The sequence below is a fragment of the Musca autumnalis genome, unplaced genomic scaffold, assembly GCF_047663935.1.
Source record: "Musca autumnalis isolate F117 unplaced genomic scaffold, ASM4766393v1 scaffold_4, whole genome shotgun sequence".
Lineage (NCBI taxonomy): Eukaryota > Metazoa > Arthropoda > Insecta > Diptera > Muscidae > Musca > Musca autumnalis.
This window is the reverse complement of record NW_027411977.1, coordinates 92989381-93011094: the sequence shown is the minus strand read 5'-3', so window position 1 is coordinate 93011094 and position 21714 is coordinate 92989381. Positions and strand designations below refer to the sequence as shown.

General features: G+C 39.4%; 1 protein-coding gene across 3 annotated transcripts in view; it reads right to left on the bottom strand.

Moving 5' to 3' along the window:
• The window catches only part of LOC141401686 (SEC14 domain and spectrin repeat-containing protein 1-B), a 134659-nt gene that overhangs the window by 77304 nt on the left and 35641 nt on the right, over positions 1-21714 (bottom strand). For all 3 annotated transcript variants that reach the window (XM_073982048.1, XM_073982049.1, XM_073982047.1), the window contains exons 3-5: positions 13778-13970; positions 13586-13699; positions 13226-13400 (exon numbers count right to left, since the gene is read on the bottom strand). In XM_073982048.1, coding sequence (XP_073838149.1) covers positions 13226-13400; positions 13586-13699; positions 13778-13970 — 482 coding nt within the window. The remainder of the gene's footprint in view (positions 1-13225; positions 13401-13585; positions 13700-13777; positions 13971-21714) is intronic.

The following is a 21714-nucleotide window of genomic DNA, read 5'->3' as shown; positions in this document are numbered from 1 at the left end:
TATTTACATTTTCTCTCTAAATTGGGTGCAATTTAGCATTAAGTGTTCGTAGTGATCAAAACACTTCTCCGCCAATAGTTGCAGAAATAGGTCCACATTTTGGTATACCCTTAAGCAACGATACCGCCAAATTTAAAGTAATTGGTTTACGCAATTCACCTAAAATCGTGGCCAACAGAACTTTCATAACGGAAAGAAATCTAAATATTTCACATAAATTCCGAATATTTTAATGTGGAAGCTTTTTACTTGTTTTTCATTAGGTATATACCTAAATAAAGGGTTTAAATTTTTTTTTTTTTTGGTGATGTGTATAGTTTTTAAAACATCAGATTTGATCCTGGCTACGCCCTTGCTACCTACATACACTGGTAGTTTCTTTGAAAAATTCACGATGTTTGTTTTTTTTTTTTTTTTGATCTGCACAACTAGAGATAACACCTTAAATTGGAAGTTATATTAAAATAGGGTAAACTTTTAGAAATATTGTACACTACTTCCTTCGCGAGCAGAGCAACATAGTAAAGCTCAGTTGAAGTAAAATGAAGCAAACGTACAGTTTGTGTTACGATTTGATTTTGGTTCGTTTTAAGTATGAATGAACTTTGTAATTTGGTTAAGAATGGTTCCGTTTATTTTCGTACACTGAGTCAAAAGTATTTTCTAATTGCAAAATAACTTTTCCATGTTGAATTTGTAAGATTTGATATTTTTATTAAATGGTTTGGTCCATCTTTAAAACTATTAAATATTGATTTAAACCTGGGTTTTTTGAAACTTTAAACATTATCTTGTTTTGGAGAAATCACAGCTCCTGTGTCTACTGGATCTGTTGCTACTTGACCTTCTGTTGTTTCAACTTTAACAGTTATATCTTCGGTGTTGGGCTTAGTTCCTAGGTCTACTGTAGTGTTTGGGATTCTGTTTTCTTTGCTGCACATTCCACTTGTTTAACATCATGTCCCTGTTGTGGGGAGTTCTGGATTTCAGTTAGAGTATCTAAAGTAGGATTTACAACTTGAGAGAGATCAGGGATTTCCTGTGTAGTAGCAACTGGTGCTGGTTCGGAAGTTGTTGTTTGGTTGTCTGCAGTTGTAGTTTCTTTTGGGACTTGACATTGCTCCGCATGAGCTGCTTGGGAAGTTTCTTCTCTGTTTTGAGTATCAGTAGTGGATTTTCCCGATTTTGTTGTGGATTCCTCTAACTTGGTATCTGCCGCATCCAAGGCTTGTGACAATAAAGATATAACCTCATGTTGGCAGGTATCTGCTATTGTGGTGGGTAAATCAGCAAGAGGTTGAGATTCGGAGACCTCTAAATCCTTTGATTGCTCATTTGGAATTTCACTTTTAGAGTCTTCAGCTAATAAAGTTGGTGGTAATATGTCCGAAGAAGAATTTAATTCGGAAATTTCCGAAACTTTAAAATTTTCTGGTTTTTGTTCATTATCCTTTGGAACTTCTTCCTGATTGCTAAGGACTTCAGTTGTCTCGGTAGATGTGGGACTTTCTGTTTGAGCTTTAGCTTGATTGCCATCTTCGCTTTTATCAGCTTCTGTTAGGGTTTCAGCTTGATTTTTACTTTCGAGTTTAGTTGCTTCAGATTCCGTTTTCAATTCATCGCTTAATGTTGGATTAATATCCTGAGTTTGGGTTTGGTTGCTATCTTCACATTTGGGTGTTTCAGGTTGAATTGTGGGGCAGGTTAATTGTTCTGAAGATGCGTCGCTTTCTTTTGGAGTTTCAGGTTGTGTAGAAATTTCAGTTTTAGATTCCTCAGGAGATTCAGTTTTGGTATCTGCACCAAGTGTACCCTCCGAACTTGGTAATTGAACTGCATTATTTTCCGCAACATTAGGTGATTCTACAGATGTTTGAATTTCTGTGGCTGATGGCAGATTTTCCTCTTTATGATCTTCACAAAGAACTTTTGGTGATTCAGAGGGGAGTTCTGCAGCAGCTGTAGTAGATTCCTTTTCGGTTAATTGATTTTGTAAATTTTCCTGTTCAACAACAGACTTTTGTTGCTCAATGGCTTCTTGGCCACACTCAACGTTTTCCAAAACTGCAGCTAATGGTGCCTCAAATGGCTGGTTAGCAGTTGTATTTGGTTGTGTAGATGCTGGCATTTTACCTGCCGAATTTCCATCTACAACATTTGTTTCCAATAACTCATTTTCTCCTTTGGCTATATCATCTGGTGTTGGTGGTGTTATGATTGTATTTATTTGAGTGGGACATTCCGCAATTGCTTCTTTGTTTTCAGACGTTGCTTCATTTAAAGATATAATATGGACTATACAAATATCCGAAACTTCATCTGGACCACAGCTAACCACAATTTTATAACTACCCTCATTGTCCTTTTTAGCATCCTTAATTAGCAAAATGGCCTTATTGCCATCCATCAAAAACTGAATATGTTCAGATGCTTCAAGTGGCTGATCATTACGATACCATATAACTTTGCATTCAGAAGTTTGTCCCACAATTTCGCACTCAACACGCAACTCACTGCCCTCAATGGCAGAAACATCCTTTTGGCACAAATTTGCTGTTAACTTAGCGGCCTCCATTGCAGCAAAATATTGGTAATCCTTTTTTGTAATATTTATTTTATTTTTCCGAAATTCTTTAACTCTTTCAATAGTGTTGAACGTTGCTCGATAAACTGAAAATAATTTTCCCAAATAAGTTTTGTTAAATGCAGCAGCCGTCTAATGGTGAAATTCACATTATTTTTTTTTCAAATTGTCATAGACCAAAACAGAAAATTATTTTATAGTGTGCTGCTGTGTGGGCGCCCACCCAAATGGACTTTTATTGTCGTTGAATTTTAAAAATTTTCGTAAAAAAAAAATAATTTTTGGTGAATTTCATTCACAATGTGTGGTGAATTTCTTTGGTATCGATGAATGAATGCGTAGTTGTGATACGTAAAACAAAGATGCCAATGTCCATTTGTCTTCAAAAAAATTATTAAATAAATTTGCACTCTTTGCATTTCTTATGTACGGTCATTGCTTTAGATTTCGCACTATAAATATTGGGCAGTTTAATGGGGTGAAACGCGTTTAGGAAGAATTTAGAAAATTTAAATTTATGGAGCTTATAAAACACTTTTGAGGCCGTCAAAGCTTTACTTCCCATAAAAAACCTTCACAAGGCATTTTCCCCATATAAGACCCTAAAAAAGGCGACTTTTTGAGAGTCGAATGGAAAATAAATATTTAAAAATCTTGTAAAGAAAGACGATCCTTTAAAGTCAATATAGAGAGAAGACATTTAAAGGTCCAATATAAGTAACCGGCTCTTTTGAATGTCTACTATGAAAAAAACTTTTGAAATTCTACTACGGAAAAAATATCCTTTAAATGTTTTCTATGAGAATAATTATCGATATTATATAAAATATGTTACATTACACCCTATTAAACACTTTTATTTAACTAATCGCATTTGCAATGTCTGTGAAAGGCCATGAAATATGTTCGCACATAAATTCTGGATTGTTGTGATTGTGGTGTGACGACGATTTAGAAAATGTCCGCAAATATGAAAATGTGAAGAACAGAAAGAGGTGGTGCCAAATGACAAACGTCGAGCAGCTGTATTGCGCATTTGATGCACCATACAGTTTTTTCTTTCAAATTTTGCTAATTTTGGGGTTCAATAAATTTTCAACAATTTCTTTTCATGGCTTAACAAAGAAGATAATAAATGAACAAATTATTGTGAAAACTCATATGAATTGATTGCAAATTAATTTTGAGAATATATGAATTAAATATTATGGCACGGGGGAAATTCTGACATAGCATCTATTATGAATAACCAACATATGTATGTATTAGCAAGGTATATTCTTGTGGTTATCACAGAAAACATTTGTATTTGTTTTCGGTAGGTTTTTGGAAAAAACGGGCCGATGCTGAGATAATTTTTGTAAAAAACAAATTAACAAAGCCTTTGTGCCCTACTACGACGGTAAAATTTTTTGTCGGGGACAAGTCCATACTTCCTGAGATAATCGCGTAAAGCTCTAAAAAACCAATGCCGATACCAACTACCGACTTCAAAAATGTTACGATATGCAAATTTTGGAACACCGCCATGTCCGGTTCGAAAGTTGCCGTGCACTCCAACCACTACCCATGACAGTCGTAGGGGTTTTTAATATTTTTCGGACCACTTTTTCAGGAGGCCAACCACTCCCACGACGGCCGGTTCACGACACGGTTGACGGAGGGGAATTCTCGACCAGCGTCCGAACTTAATGAGTACTTACCGCCAGAAAATAGTATTTCTGCCCAGCGTACGTAAAAATACTTTATGAAACATTTCCAATGGGTTCGTTTTGTATTTTCGATGGGAACAATACAAAACGAAACATAACTCACGGTGACCGAACTCGCTGTTTAGTTTCGTTTTGTTTACATTCGTGAGTGCGAACAAAACGAATAGTGAAATACACAGATAGAAAACGAAAAAGTTCAAAACACATTTGAATGATTCGTTTGGTGGTTGATAAAACATCCTACGGTGGATGTTGATGTTAGCTTATGGGGTTGTTAAGCAATCCAATGTGTGTGTTTCGCATAGGAAATATTTGCGAATAATTTTTTGTTTCGTTTCTGAAAGAAACAACCCGCCACAGCATAGCCGAAATACATTCCAGCAATCGTACGGTTTTCATCTTTTAGCATTGGAAAGTTTGTGGTTTTGTTTTGAGAACGAAACGATTCAGAGAAACTGAAAAGTTTGTGACTTTGTGTGATTGGTACTGGAATCGTTTTGTTTGTTTGCGTTCATTGGTTGTGCCCTGTGGGATACGCCTTATATTAGTACGCTTCTGGAGGGCAATACCAGTCTGGTGCTAAGGAACTTAAATGCTCAGTATTGGCATTCCGTCCTAGGCAATAACCATAAAGGTACAGCATTGGCCGAGCCATTTGATAGCTCCATATTTTGCACACCATCACTATTGTTGCACCCGGTCTAATAAATTACGTGTCCTTTCAACTCGTCATTTCTCTTGGCTCAAACCATAGTCTCCGTAAACAGATCACTCGACTTCATAACATCTTAACACAGAACTTTTCTAAGCCATAAAATAGGTGATTAGGACTTTGTGTGATTGGAACGGGAATCGTTTTGTTTGTTTGCGTTCATTGGTTGTGCCCTGTGGTATACGTCTGATATTAGTACGCTTCTGGAAGGCAATAACCATCTGGTGCTAAGGAACTTCAATGCTCATCATCAGCCTTGGCATTCCGTCCTAGGCAATAACCATAAAGATACAGCATTATCCGAGCCATTTGATAGCTCCATATTTTGCACGGCTCGCCCACCATCATCATTGTTGCACCCGGTCTGATAAATTAAGTGTCCTGGCAACTCGTCATTTTTCTTGGCTCAAACCATCTTCCTACCATAGTCTCCGTCAACAGACCACTCGATTTCATAACCTCTTAACACCGAAATGTTTTAAGGCATAAAACAGGTGATTAGTACGAGGGTTACTACAAAACTTTGTGGCCTAGGCGTACTCAGGACAATTTGACATACGACCATGTGTTGGGTTAATTACGGTGACATGATTGAGGCATCTCCAAAACATGGATTTTGAAAATTTTTACAGCATCTCGCGATTGCTTCTATTTTTCGGGTTCTTACGCATAGTTCCATGATTCGTCACCTGGATCCATCTTATAAAGGTCTTTTGAAGAGCCGCGAAATTTAATGCAGCGAACGACACGGGATCCAACGAGAAAACCTCATTTTTGCCGGTATGTGTTCATGCAATATCAAATGTTAGTTGGTGGAATAAATGTCCAAGGATGCCTGTATCTAACGGTATATAGCACTGCGTTCTTGCAATATCGGTTCACACACGGGTTAATTTTTTCTGGCACAATGGCCGTTTCTGGACGACCCTCACGAACTTCGCTTTTTAGCGAGTGCTATAGGATGGTCCTTTATCGACATACAAAGATTTAATTTGATCGATGCACTCTTGCCGTGATTATCCAAGTCGAAAGTTGTGAAAAATTATTGGACGAAAATGTTCACGAGAAAATTCCATTTTTTGCCAAGTGATTTTTTTCAAGTCACTGTAAACAACCTAACACATGGTCGTATTTAAAACTGTCCTGAGTACGTTTAGGCTAAAAACTCTCAAACTTTCCAAAAAATGTCAAATGACGCCTGGCGCCTCAGATCCAGAGTAGCTGAGAGAATTTTCCGGGGCATCATCACAAGTGCAACCAATCGCTACATACCTGCTGGTCGGCGAGCATAAGCGGAAAATGCAGACAGACAACCTTAAGCAATACAACATTAGCACACGATTAAGTAAACTGTGGGTAACGGCTAAATCATTCTCGAATCCGGGAACGAAGGATGATAGAACGGCTGTTACTTCCAACCGCGCTACAATGAGAGATCCGCGCGTTATTTTAATCGGCAATTAATAGAGCAGTGGGCGAGTAGCCTTTTTAGCCAAGCAGGTACCACCACATTATACGATTGATGATGATGCAGATGTTATGCGAAACACGAAATCATCCAAAACGTTGGTTCCACACTGATTCTCAATGGTAATGGTTAAGCAACTGGATGAAACCCACACTTGAGTATTCAAAAAGTGTCCTCAATCTAACGTTAGTCATCAATATTGTACTAGAAGCCTGGAACGTTTGGAGATTGGCCCCGCATCGGAAATTAGGCAAGGATGCAGCAGAGGTGAATCGTACAGGCCCATCCCTCTGCTGTCACCAGTAGCACAATTCTAGAGGCACTACTCCTCTCCGTGATGAGATGCAGGTGCCCAGTTGTCCAATATTAGCATGGATTTCGAAAAATGTATAGTGCCACAACAGCACTACACACCATATCCACACATACTGAACCAATGCACACCGTGCGATCAAACAATCATGGTGGCTCTTGACTTATGGAAGACAATCGATACCGTCAACTATTACAAGCTGTTGGAGGATATAGAGAAGACTTTCCTCCAGCCTTGTTTGAAACGTTGGATGTTTTTGTTGTTGTTGTAGCAGCACGAAACCTACGTTGAAGCATAGGTTTGATGCTGGGTTGGCAGCCGCTGGCCGAAACACTATGGTTTCGGGTCAATCCGGTACGTAAGAACCCGCTGCCGTGGGATTGAGCCGTTGATTGAAACGTTGGATACTTAACTTTATGTGTATAAGGCAGTAGAGTGAGTTTGGGAACTCACCAAGATGCTTGTGATATTTCCGAAATTGTTTAATCTTTACCTTGTTGAAATTCCACATTCTCCAGACAATTGTACGTTCTTTTTGTCGGGTTCTATCGTAGAAGACATATGTGATAGGATATCTACCTAGCTGACATTGTGCAGTTATTCCATTTGAGGAACATGAATTTATCCGCCGCAAAATTCGCTGCCACTCCGTTCAACACATGGATAGCTGGGATGAGACTCGATGGTGTCCTAATTCGGGCCACAAATTACTCGAAAGTATTGGGTGTACAGTTCGATATCATTTCACGGTGCTCTTGAATCAAATTCAAATGGAAGGTACTTACACCTGGGAAGTTTTTGCGGATTCTGAAACTACAATGTTCATACGTGAGAAAAATCAAAAAACAAAAAAAATCGCCGGAGCGCTTTTTAAATAAATCGCGATTCAAGTTGAAATTTTTAGGGGTTGTTTAGGTTTTCACAATTTTGATTAGAAACCGCAAGTCCTATCAAAATAAGGCTGAAGAAAATGTTGTAGCTATAAAAATTCTCTACAAGATTGACCTTTACGGTATTTTCGTAGGTTTTACCATTTTTGAGATATTGAAGTTCAAATTGGGACAATGCACTGACTGTATCGGTCCTTATAAAACAATGTCATTAACTAACTTTTAATGAAAACCGCTTACACAGGGAAAGTTTTTGTGAATTCTGAAACAGCAATGTTCATAGATGAGAAAAATCCAAAAAAAAAAAAAAAAAAAAAAAAATCGCTGTAGGGATTTTTTAATTAATCGCGGTCAAAATTCACATTTTTAGGTGGTTTTTAGGTTTTCACGATTTTGATTGGAAACCGCAAATCCAATCAAAATGGAGCTAAAGAAAACGTTGTAGCTGTGAAAATTGTCTACAGGATTGACGTTTATGATTTGTTCTCAGGCTGTATCATTTTTGAGATAAAGTTTACATTTTTAGTCTTTTTGTTAGGGTTTCGCGATTTTGCTTGAATACGGCAAGTCATATCGGCATGGGACCTGAGAAAATCTTATAGCTGTGAAAATTCTCTACAAGACTGGCTTATGTAATTTTTCCTAGGTTGTACCAATTTTTTAGATATATAAGTTTAAGTTGAGAAATCGCAGTCATGACATGTCCCAATTTCAACTTCTATAACAAAAGTTATAAAACCTACGAAAATATCATGAAGGCCAATCTTGTGGAGAATTTTGATAGCTACAAAATGTTCTTTATTCCCATTTTGATAGGACTTCCGGTTTCCAAGCAAAGTCGCAAAAACCTAAACAATCCCTAAAAATGTCAACTTGAATCGCGATTTATTTAAAAAGCGCTCCGGCGATTTTTTTTTTGATTTTTGATTTTTCTCTTCTATGAACATTGTAGTTTCAGAATCCGCAAAAACTTCCCAGGTGTATGCACCTTCCATTTAAATTTGATTCAAGAGCAACGTGATTTTGAAGCCGTCTGGGCAAGGTACAGCTATTTGCGACAAGATCAGAAGGGAGAAGAAGGTCGCTTGGTTGCAGACAAAGAAATCTTGTTATCCTCTTATAAAGCAATAGACCGGTCACCGACGTAGCCAGGTACTTGTTAATTTTTTAGACATATTTCAATTTTCAAAGTTCTTGCCACTGAAGTTCTTGCCACTGGCTTATGTAATTTTTCCTAGGTTGTACCAATTTTTTAGATATATAAGTTTAAGTTGAGAAATCGCAGTCATGACATGTCCCAATTTCAACTTCTATAACAAAAGTTATAAAACCTACGAAAATATCATGAAGGCCAATCTTGTGGAGAATTTTGATAGCTACAAAATGTTCTTTATTCCCATTTTGATAGGACTTCCGGTTTCCAAGCAAAGTCGCAAAAACCTAAACAATCCCTAAAAATGTCAACTTGAATCGCGATTTATTTAAAAAGCGCTCCGGCGATTTTTTTTTTTGATTTTTGATTTTTCTCTTCTATGAACATTGTAGTTTCAGAATCCGCAAAAACTTCCCAGGTGTATGCACCTTCCATTTAAATTTGATTCAAGAGCAACGTGATTTTGAAGCCGTCTGGGCAAGGTACAGCTATTTGCGACAAGATCAGAAGGGAGAAGAAGGTCGCTTGGTTGCAGACAAAGAAATCTTGTTATCCTCTTATAAAGCAATAGACCGGTCACCGACGTAGCCAGGTACTTGTTAATTTTTTAGACATATTTCAATTTTCAAAGTTCTTGCCACTGGAGCCTCAAAATGCATTTCTGGCTTCGTACCTAGACTGTGGTAAGCTATGCGGCCCCAGTGTGGTATGCAAATATTTGCGCTAAGCAGTGGAAGCATATTTAAACCAGCCACAATGCCACCCCTAGGATTGTAATACGATGCCTAATTATGACACCACTGGACCATCTTCATGAGGAGATGATGATTTTTTCGGCGCATCAGCACAACAAGATGTTTTCGATGCCTTACCAGCTGGGGTGTTATTCGCTGTGGAATTCCCTGCCACCAATCTAGTGGACAGGCTTTCCCCACCCAGACACGTTGGAAGAGATCTTCAAGATCTTGAGAGATAGTCCTAAAGATACAAAGCAGATACAGAACCTCTAGATAACGAACCTATCAGACAGGCTTGGATATCATTCCTACTGATGCAGTTGCGCGCGCAGTAAAAAGGTCAATTGTCAAAACAATTGGCTCGAATTGATGGCACGATACCCTGCATGTGAATTGGAACCGCAAGACGCCCTGCATTTGTTTACCTCTCAACTAACCCTAATCACCTGCCCCCTGATTCTTTACGGGTGCAGCCAGTCTACATTTCAGAATTTTTAAATCTCTACACATTGGAACTAGTATCAGAAAGCTGAAAAAATACACTGTGCAACAAAATGGAGGTGAAAGTCTGGGGAAGAGATAATTCCTTTTGGAGCCCTTGGTGAGTATATTAAGAACCCCAAAAGACAGATCCGCCGTGAGTCGAACTTCCGCGTAATGGCGTGATGAAGATATACCCTCAGCCTGTGTGGATTGAAATACTTTTTTTCCAAAAAAAAAAAAAAAAAGAAATGTATGGGCGTATGAACCGACAGAAATATGGATTGGATTAAAGCTCAAAAATTTGTGGGGGATGTACCATACTAGCCTACGAAAAGCATAATATCGGGCCACTAGGGGAACCTCCAGTAAAAATGTCGAAAGAATCCTCGAACAGACCCTCAACTACAAAAATGTGTTGAACATTTGTATGAGTGGTACACCAAGTATTTTACCGATAGGGCCCAAATTTGAACATAAGCTAAACTTGGACACAAAAATTTCGAATTTTGGACCAAATCGGTTGCTACGTTTGTGAGATATTGCGCTTATCATTTTAGCAAATATTATCAAACATTTGTGGGAGAGGTACCGGAAGCAGTGGACCTATAAGCACTACCATCGAATTTCATCTAATATTCGAAGAAATATTACAATATCCAAAGTGTGGACGAACGCAGTATTCGGTTCGAGCTCTATCGCCACTACATATGGTGCCATAGGGGTCTTTTTACAATTTTCGGGCTGTTTTCTCAAGAAGTATGGACTTGCCCCTGAAAAAACGTTTACTGTCGTAATTGAGACAGAGAATGCAAGATGAGTCAACAAAAATCAAAGTGATTCGAGAACAGGTCTTAAAGTGAATTTATCCAAAATTTTGTATGGGAGGTACCCGAAGGACTGAACAAAACAAATATAGTCCATATTCGAACCTGATCTATATCTGGTAGATATATTAGGATGTCTAAAGTATGGACCAAATCGCTCATTCCCATCCACATTTATCGTGCGCACATTTTTCCGAACATTTTTCAACGAACTTAAACTAAGTTTGCACAAAATATTACGAAGGCCACATTTTGGGCCGACTCAGTAGATCCGTTTGAGAGTTATCTTGTGCCCCAACCACTACACATGGTGTCATAGGGTTTTTTTTGCACCTTTAAGGCTAGTTTCTTAGGAAGTGTGGACTTGCCCCTGATGAAACTTGTATCGTCGTATGGGGGGCAGTGAATACAAGTTTCTACAACAAAAATCAAAGCGATTCGAGAGCAGGTCTTAAACTTAACTTTTCCGAAATTTTGTGTGGGAGGTACCCGATGCGGTCCACCCCTTCGGGGTCCATATTTGAACCTCATATTACTCTGGTAAAAAGTTTATGCTATACAAAGTAATGACCAAATCGGTCACTCCCTTCAAGAGTTATCGTGCGTACAAACTTTCCGGAACATTTTCGAACTTTTGTGGGGGAGGTACCGGAAGGAGTGGACCGATGTAGCTCTTCTTCGAACTTAAACTAAATTTGGGCAAAATATTACGAAAGCCAAAATTTGAACCGAATCGGTTCATCCGTTCTAGAGTTATCGTGCGCTCCAGCCAGCAGGACAGACAGATGGACGGATATGGCTAGATCGACTCCAAATTGTCTGAAACACATTTCGTCCAAACATACTTGGGGTCTAAAACCATTAATTCGATGAGGCACATATTCATCGTAACAAAGTGTATATACCCTCTTTAGCCTAAAGGCTGAGGGTATAAATATATAGTATTTTTCTGAACAAAAACAGGGTAAATGCACAAAACGACCACGAAAACGCGACAACATCGATTAGTTGTCAATCAGAGCTTTACCTAAAATTTTCTGAGCGACATTTTTGCAGAACATTTCGAAGCTGAAAAACGTCATCTTGTGGTACTTTTATAGCGGCTCTTAAAATCAAGAACGAAAAGGACATTGAAGGAAGCGAGTTAGAAGGTCGAAGTGCTCTACGAAAATAATCCTCATTGGATTTGACACATGTCATCTCAAAAATAAGCTAAAGCAAAAGGCTTACAGGGTCTCTAGCAAAAACTTCATCACGCCATAACGCGGAATTTCGACTCACGGTGGATCTGTCCTTCGGGATTCTTCATATACTCACCAAGGGCTTTCATCTCCAAAAGGAATTATCTCTTCCCCAAAATTTGTGTAACATACGACTTGAGTATCCATAAAATATCTTCCGAAGAAGGTGTATATCGGGCAAAACCTGTGAACAATCCTGCAAAAAGTAAAAATTTATTAAAAGTGCAGGTCAGGGATTTTTCGATAATCGTTATGAAAGTACTGACCGAAGGTACTCCTTGTGGACCTGTTAACAGTGATATAATGTTTTTCGTGGACAAGTCAATGCTTCCTGACATAAAGATTCATAAGTTCTAAAAAATCGTACGGTGACCAGCTGATGGGTACGATAACTATCAAAAGGAATCAGTGACAAACTTCGAATATGGACACATATAGTCGGTACTTCCCTCACAAAAAATCCAAAATGTTTACTTAAGTGAACATTAAGGTCAGTTCGCTGATTGTTTTACTCGTTACATGTACCTTTGATATGCTTACCATTATCTTCGGTGGGGCCATGACCACTGATAACCTTTAAGTTCAAGTATTTAGCTTGTATTCGGATTGTTGCAAGTCTTAAACCCATCGGAGTGAATCTGGAACGTCTTGTCGCAACGAGACAAATACGAAATCCTCATCTCTCAAAAGAACTCAAGGTTAACAAAAATAGTTCATTTAGTGACTTATTCTAAATCAAAATATTTAACCTATGTAACGGCAAACCAAGTTTGAAAAACAAAAGACTTAAGACACCAACATGATATGAGACAACGATGTTCTAAATATTTACGAAACGGAAATTTGTTTGGAAATTGTGATCTCTTCGTAAAGAAAGTAATGTACAAAAAAAGAAAATAATCTATTAATAGCATAGTTAAGTCATTAAACCAAAAACGATTCATATTAAAGCAAAAAAACTTCCGTTACAATGCATTACCTTAAACTTTAACTGTATTCCCGTAATATGTAGTTAACACCAAATCACAACAATAACATTTATTTAATAATACGGGAAATAAAAGCAGCAAACAATGTAGTTGTTTTTACTGCTGGCTGCCCTACTTACCCATTGCGATGACCGTTTCAATGTTGCATTGGACTGTCGCATGTTGTTGGGCATTTTTCTTAAGCTCAACATCCGCTTCCGTTGGTCGTATTGATTTATTGCCTTGCAATAGTTTGTGATAATTTTCCATGGATTTTAGGCAATCGTCATAAAATTTAATGAACTCTTCCACAGACTGGGGCATAATGAAAAAGGGGAAAGAAAGAAAAGAAAAAAAAAAACATATGACACATTTTTGGTATCACGATTAATCATTTTCAATGCAAAGTGAATTATGGCACGCTTACATAAATACATAGGTATGTATGTGTGTAAATATTATCATCATTACAAACACAATTTTCAAATTGAATAACTTACCTTCCTCTGCTGCAGCCACACATCATAATTGAATTGTAATGTGCCACCCAATTCTTCCGGCAGTGAAGACAAATCAAAGAATTTTGGTAAACGGGCCTTTGACAAGACAATGGGCTGTAAACAAAACACAATACAAACATATTCAGAATGGAAACGATTTAAATTCTTTAACAAATATTTTATCACTTTTACCTCTCCCTTCCCCTGGCCTTTGGTACAGGTCTCTACATGTTTCTCCCAGAATCCTTCCGATTTGACTAGATATAGACTGACTTTTAGACCATCGAATAGATTGTAAATATAGCGGGCATGTTGACGCGTTATACGAGCCGTTGTCTTTTGGGCATCAACAATAACGGTTATGCCTTTTTGCAGAATGACGTCACTAAACAAAAAAGAAAAAAAATAAGCATCAAATCATCAATCTTGTCGTGCCATTTTATGTATTCTTTCTTCTACCTTTGATGAGATGAGACAAAAAACCCTAATTAACTTGTATTTGATGACTATTGTTCTAAAAAACAAGCATGACTTTAGAAAAACAACAAATGCCCTTAAGCGTTTAAAGGTTTGGAGCTATTTGCAAAAGATTTTATTGGTCGTATATTACCTTGTATTTTTTCTAATCATCATTAATTTTTTTGAAATAAAAACTAGATTTTATGTAAATTAGGACAAATTTTTTGGGGAGTTGGAACAATTAAAAAATTTCGGATAATAAAATGATTTCTGTAAAAAGATAAACAGATGTAAATATTTTTCCTTAGAAATAGTACGGTAATTTTAAACGACTTTTGTTATTTTTGGAATTGACAAATCATAACTGTTTGTATGTGAATGTGATAATTTATTTTGTAACAAAAAAACAAAAAGGGTATGTTTTAGTTCTTGTTTTTGGTTAAAAAGTTTACCAAAGTTATAGTCATAATTCAATGTAGATTAGTGGTATCTGAAAATCGCATGAGTATAAAATGGTTTTAAGGAGTACGTATGGGCAAGTTTGCTTAATTCAAGAATTATCTACCTAAAAAGTGATTAAATTTGTATGTTGAATATAAAAGGAGCAAGGAAATATACATAATCGAAAAACGCAATTAATTTATTAAGGCTTTATTATAACATTATTATGTTCGCCCTGGCGTAACCTTTTATACCTTCAACCACAAGTTGCATTAAATTTCCATTTTAGTTGTTGCCGTGAAGGTTTCCTGGAGTTATAGTCCATTATCTCAGGATGTATGGTCTTCCTTCAGAAAAATTGAAACATGGTAAACAAGGACAATCTGCTAAAAAACAGGTAAAAAGTATCACACATATTTTATCACACTAGCCTACGAAAAACATGATATCGTTGTAAACAGGGCCACTAGGAAAACCTTCGGTAAAGATGTCCAAAGGATCCTCGAACCACACAAAAATGTTGAACATTTGTGTGGGTTGTACTACAAGGATTGGACAGATAGGGCCCAAATTTAGACATAAACTAAGTTTCGACTATATTTAGAGATCCAAAGTTTGGACCAAATCGATTTCTATGTCTGTGAGAAATTGCACGTACCATTTTAGCGAATATTTTCGAACTTTTGCGGAGGAGGTACCGGAAGGAGTGAAACTATAAGCACCACCTTCGAATTTCATCTAATATTCCAAGAAATATTACAATATCCAAAGTATGGACGAATGCAGTATTCGGTTCAAGCCCTCCAGCCACTACATATGGTGAAATAGGGTGTATACATATGGTGTATAGGTGTAACGTGACCGTTACATTGTACATCCAGTATCAATACAAAACTACCTTATTAGTGCATGCATAATCCCAACTTCATGCATAATTACTACTCTATTCGAACATTATTCAAACTTCAGTGTATTTCCTGGTTAACTCGCCTTACAAATAATTCTCATTCACTCCGTAAACCCAGATGGATAAGATGTTTAGTTTTCGTCGCTGAATTTGTCGAGTGCTGGCGTTAAACGAAGTACAAGATAAGACGTGTGGCATTGTCCGCAGTTACTTGAACCGAACCTAGCAACAGCCGTCGGCCTGCGATTCGTTCGCTCCTGTCGATCCGTTCGCTCCTTGCGATTTGTTCGCTCCTGTCGATTCGTTCGCTCCTGCCGATTCGTTCGCTCCTGTCGATTCGTTCGCTCCTGCCGATTCGTTCGCTCCTGCCGATTCGTTCGCTCCTTGCGATTTGTTCGCTCCTGTCGATTCGTTCGCTCCTGCCGATTCGTTCGCTCCTGTCGATTCGTTCGCTCCTGCCGATTCGTTCGCTCCTGCCGATTCGTTCGCTCCTGTCGATTCGTTCGCTCCTGTCGGTTCGTTCGCTCCTGTCGATTCGTTCGCTCTATTGCCTAACTATACCCGCCTCTTCTCTTTACAGAGTAGCAACCCGAAGACTACCGAGAAGAACTCAACACCCGAAGACTACCGAGTCGAACTCAACACCCGAAGACTAACGAACCGAACTCAATACTCGAAGACTACCGAGCCGAACTCAACACCCGAAGACTACCGAGTCGAACTCAACACCCGAAGACTAACGAACCGAACTCAACACCCGAAGACTACCCAGCCGAACTCAACACCCGAAGACTACCGAGCCGAACTCAACACCCGAAGACTACCGAGTCGAACTCAACACCCGAAGACTACCGAGTCGAACTCAACACCCGAAGACTACCGAGCCGAACTCAACACCCGAAGACTATCGAGCCGAACTCAACACCCGAAGACTACCGAGCCGAACGCAACACACGAAGACTACCGAACCGAACTCAACACACGAAGATTACCGATCCGACAGCAATCCGAATAACGCCGAGCCGTGCGATACGCCAACAACGGGAACTACCGACCCATTGCCAATCCGAGTATTGCCGAGCGAGGGCTGACGATCAGAAGATTGCCGATTTCACTATTTCCGAGCCGAGTGTTATCGACCGACTGTCAACTACCAAGCCCTTCTTCTATCCGCCGATTACCACCTACTTCATACCGACCAACTCGAAGCGATTCCACCCGAGGCTGTTCCCCAACATTACCAACATATCAATTTATCTCCATATTATCTGAAACTTATGTTCACGAAATTATATAAATAAAACTCTGAAGCACAGTTCAATCGTGTCTCATCTTACTTAAGGTTTGTGGGTCCTTGAGTCGACCCTGGCAGCGGCCGAGCTAACCTCAGCCTTCGGTAAAACCACTCGTTATAAGGGTTTTTTACAACTTTCGGGCTGTTTTCTCAAGAAGCATGGACTTTCCCCTGAAAAAACCTTTACTGCCATATTTGAGGCAGCGAATGCAAGTTGCTTCAACAAAAATCAAAGTGATTCGAGAGCAGGTCTTAAATTGAATTTATCCAAAATTTTGTGTGGGAGGTACCCGAAGGAGTAGACCGATTGAGTCCATATTGGAACCTCATCTAAGTCTGATAGAAATTTCACGATGTGCAAAGTATGGACCAAATCGGTTACTTGCTTCATTGCCCAAATTTTCCGAACATTTCCAAACTTTTGTGGGAGAGGTACCGGAAGCAGTGGACCGATTTAACCCATCTTCGAACTTAAACTATGTTTGGACAAAATATTACGAAAGCCAAATTTTGGACCGAATCGGTTGATCCATTCGAGAGTTATCGTGCGCTCCAGCCAGACAGACAGACGGACGGACATGGCTAAATCAACTCCAAATTGTCTGAAACACATTTCGTCGAAACATACTTGAGGTCTAAAACCATTATTTCGATGAGGCACTTTTTTCCGTAAGAAAGTGTATATACCCTCGTTAGCATAAATGCTGAGGGTATAATTACCAAAACGATAAGAGAAGGGCTCTTAAGCTTCACTTTTTCCCAATTTGTTGTTGTTGTTGTAGCAACGCATTTATGTTTGTTAGTGTATTATTTCAGTTATCAAGTTCCTCTGTATCCAGACTCAAGAATTCTGCAACCTGGACTGGTTGCGTCCATAAAGAATGAGGAGACAGGTGAGTGGGGTTAGCTGGGCAGTTGAATAAATGCAGAGTATCGTGTGGTCCCAATCCACATGCTGGGCATATGTTGGGTATCGTGGCGTCAATTCTGGCCCAATACGAATTGAGGCGGCTGCATCGTCCGGATCTTAACTGAGCTAAAACCACTCGTGTTTGCCTTGGCAGCTGTCGTTCTTCTGCTGCGATGGATGGGGGATGGTTTCCAAGTACGGCATTCACACTGTATCTTCGTACTGCTTGCGCAACCATGTTGGTGTGAATGCGATTCAAGCCTGCCTGATAGGCTCGTTGATCTAGCGGTTCTCTTTTATACCTTTGGACCTCTCTCTCTAGATCATGAAGGTCTCTCCTGACGTGCCTGGGTGGGGGGCGCCTGTCCATTAAATCGTGACAGGGATGCTCACTGCGGTAACACCCAAGCAGGTACTGCATCGACAACATCTTATTGTGCTGACGCACCGGTAAAACCTTCGCCTCCTCATGAAGATGGTCCACTAGTGTCATGAGGAGGCACCCTGTTGCAGTCCTCAGGGCGGCATTCTGGCAGGTTTGAATCTTCTTCCACTGCGATGCGCTAACCTTTGCGGACCACGCTGGCGCCGCATAGCTTACCACAGACCGGCCTATTGCATTGTAGGTGGTCAACAAGGTTTCTTTATCAGCACCCCAAGTGCTGCCGGCCAGCGACTTGAGAACCTTGTTCCTACTTCTGATCTTATTGCAAATAGCTGTGGCATGCGCGGACGACTTGAACATGCTATCGAACGTTACACCCAGTATTTTAGGGTAGTTAGTGGTCGGAATCAGTGCACCATCGACCAATATGTTCAGTGGGAGCCTCATCTCAGCCGTCCATGTGGTGAATAGCGTGGCTGTGGATTTAGCGGCGGATATTTTCATATTCCTCAGATGGAAGAACTGCACTAGGTCAGCTATGTAGACATTTAACCTATCACATATGTCATCGACGATAGGACCCGACGCCAAGATCGTACAATCATCCGCATACATCACGATCTCTATGCCGTCTGGAGGGTGTGGAATTTCAGAAAGGTAGAGGTTAAACAGTTCCGGAGATGTCACCCCTCCTTGGGGAACTCCCTGTTTCACTCTACGGGTTTTGGACTTCTTGTTTCTGAATTCTACAAACGACTGGCGTCCACACATATAGTTGATTACCCAACGTTTCAAACATGGCTGGAGATTAGTTTTCTCTATATCCTCGAACAGCTTGGCATGGTTGACGGTATCGAAGGCCTTCGATAGGTCAAGAGCCACCATGACTGTTCGGTCGCACGGCCTTTTCTGGTTCAGTCCTCTACTGATATGTGTGGATATGGCGTCTAATGCTGTTGTAGTACTATGCATTTTCCGAAATCCATGTTGATGTTGGGCAACTGGAAAACACCTTCTCATCGTGGGGAGGAGTAGCGCCTCTAGGATCTTTGCTACTGGCGACAGGAGTGAAATCGGCCTGTACGATTCACCTCTGCTGGCATCCTTGCCAGGCTTCAGTAGCGGGACCACCCTGCCAACTTTCCAGGCATCCGGTACAACATGGGTGGCTAACGATAGGTTGAGAACACTTGTTAAATACTCAACTCCAGGTTCATCCAGCTGCTTAAGCATTACCATCGATATTCGGTGCGGGCCCAACGCTTTGGATGATTTAGCGTTTCGGATGGCATCTGCAACATCGCTCATCGTAAATTGTGGTGGTACCTCCTCGGCTGGAAGAGTTCTTCTTATACGGCGTAGCACACTTCTCTTCGCCCTATCACTCTCGGGGTGCTCTATGAACTGCCGGTTAAAATAACACGCGCACCTCTTTGGGTCAGTTACTGTCACGCCGTTGAAAGTAACAGCCGTTCTGTCATCCTTCTTTTCCGGACTCGAGAGTGATTTAACCGTTGCCCACAATTTACTTATTCCTGCACCAATGTTGCACTGCTTCAGATGGTCTAGCCACTTTTTCCGCTTATGTTCGCCCACTAGCCTGTTGACTTCAAGAGTAAGTTCTCTAACTCTTGGGTCTTCGGGGTTCGTACGACGAAGCTCATCACGTTCATTTGCTAGTCCCGTCGCCTCTGCTGGGAAATTTGGTCTTATTTCGGGTATTCGACCAGCAGGTATGTAGCGAGCACCTCAACAATTATGTGTTATGTGTTTCCCAATTTGTGTGGGAGATACCTGAAGGAGTGGACCGATATAGTCCATATTCTCATCCTATCTATGCCTGAAAGTAATATTACCATATGCAAAGTTATTACCATTTACTCTCTTCGAGAGCTATTGTGCGCACTATTTTAGCGAAAATTGGTACCGGAAGGAGTGAACCGATATGACAAATCTTCTAACTTAAACTGAGTTTGGAAAAAAATAATACAAATGCCAAATTTTGGACCCGATCGGTTGCTTCGTTTGAGAGTTTTCGTGCGCACCAGCCAGACAGACTACAGGCAGACTGTCGGACATTACTCAATGGACTCGAAATTGTGTGAACAGATTATTTCGATAAGGCACATGTTTGGTCGTATCAAAGTGCGTATACCCACTTTAGCCTAAAGGCTGATAAGTGGATAAAAGATAAAATTTTCAAAAAAGCAAAAATCCTCAAAAATTTCCTGAAATCAGGCGTATCTCTAATATGGGGTTCAATGGGGGTTATATCAAAGTCTGGATCTGTACCAAATAATTTCTGTGGAAAAGTTGTATGGCCCCAAAAAGATTAATACGAATTTTTGGCATTTCTTTGGGATAATGAAAACCTTAAAAAACCGAAAATCGGTAGGTACTATTCTATATCAAAACATTGGCCTATACTTACAAATGTCTGGAGAAAAATTGTGTAGCCCCAAAGAAGACTAAATACTAAGTTTCAGCCATTTCAGTGTAATAATGAAGCTAAATCCTTGGGAATACCGGAAATCGGGCCGTGCCGTTCTTTGGGGGCTACATCAAAACGTAGGCCTGTACCGACAAATTTTCTGGGAGAAAGTTTTGTAGCACCAAGGAAGAAAGGCGGGGACGGTTTCATAGTTCCATTTAACACTTTTCGAACTCATAAGTTCGAATTTTCAATGCTACATTCAAACTTTTTACTTTAAAGAAAAACTATTTCCAAATTTCCAGCGCTATCCCTTTAACTAAATCCAAAATGTAGGAAACTTAGTAAAATTAACTATACAAAGGTATGAATATTTAAAACTACCTCTATATCATAATCGCAAAATTCAGGATTCCTGCTCTATCCGATCACCCAAATCCAAATTGTTCCAAATGTAGTACCATTTAGTACTTATTGTACCCATAAGCACGAATTTCTATAACTACCTCAATCCCACACTCCAACAGTAATCTTAATTCCAAATTTAAGAGTTCCAGCTCAATTCCCAAATCCAGACTGTACCAAATTTAGTACAATTTACTATTTTTCGTACCCATATGTAAGAATTTTCAAAACGACCTCCATATCTCGAACCTACGCTCAAACAGTAATCACAATTCCAAATTTCAGGATTTCAAATCTATCGGTTCGCCCAAATCCGAATTGTATTGAATTTAGCAGCATTTAATACTTTTCGTGTATATGAGTACATATTTCCTCCTCCTTATATCAACCCTACTTCTAAACCATGATTTTAAGGGGTGGCCCCCACTTGTAAAGCACAATAAAAATAAAATTTTCATGACTTTTTTTTAAGAAAACTACGAAACATTTTTAGTAAATTTTTTGTTATTGTTGAAAAATATTACATAGTTTTGTGACAATTTGCCGGCCGTTTACAAAACACTGAAACAAATCGCCGGAGGGATTTTCAAATAAATCGCGGTCAAAGTTCAAAAGTTCAGGTCTTTATTATGTTTTAACTATTTTGCTCGGAAACCGCAAGCCCTATCGAAATGGGATTAGAGCAAATCTTATAGCAGTAAAAATTCTCTAAGAGAGTGCACGGTGCTCTTGAAACAATTTTAAATGGAAGGTGCTTACACCTCGGAAGTTTTTGCGGATTCTGAAACTACAATGTTTATAGATGAGAAAAATCAAAAAACAAAAAAAAATCGCCGGAGCGCTTTTCAAATAAATCGCGATTTAAGATGTCATTTTTAGGGGTTGTTTAGGGTTTCA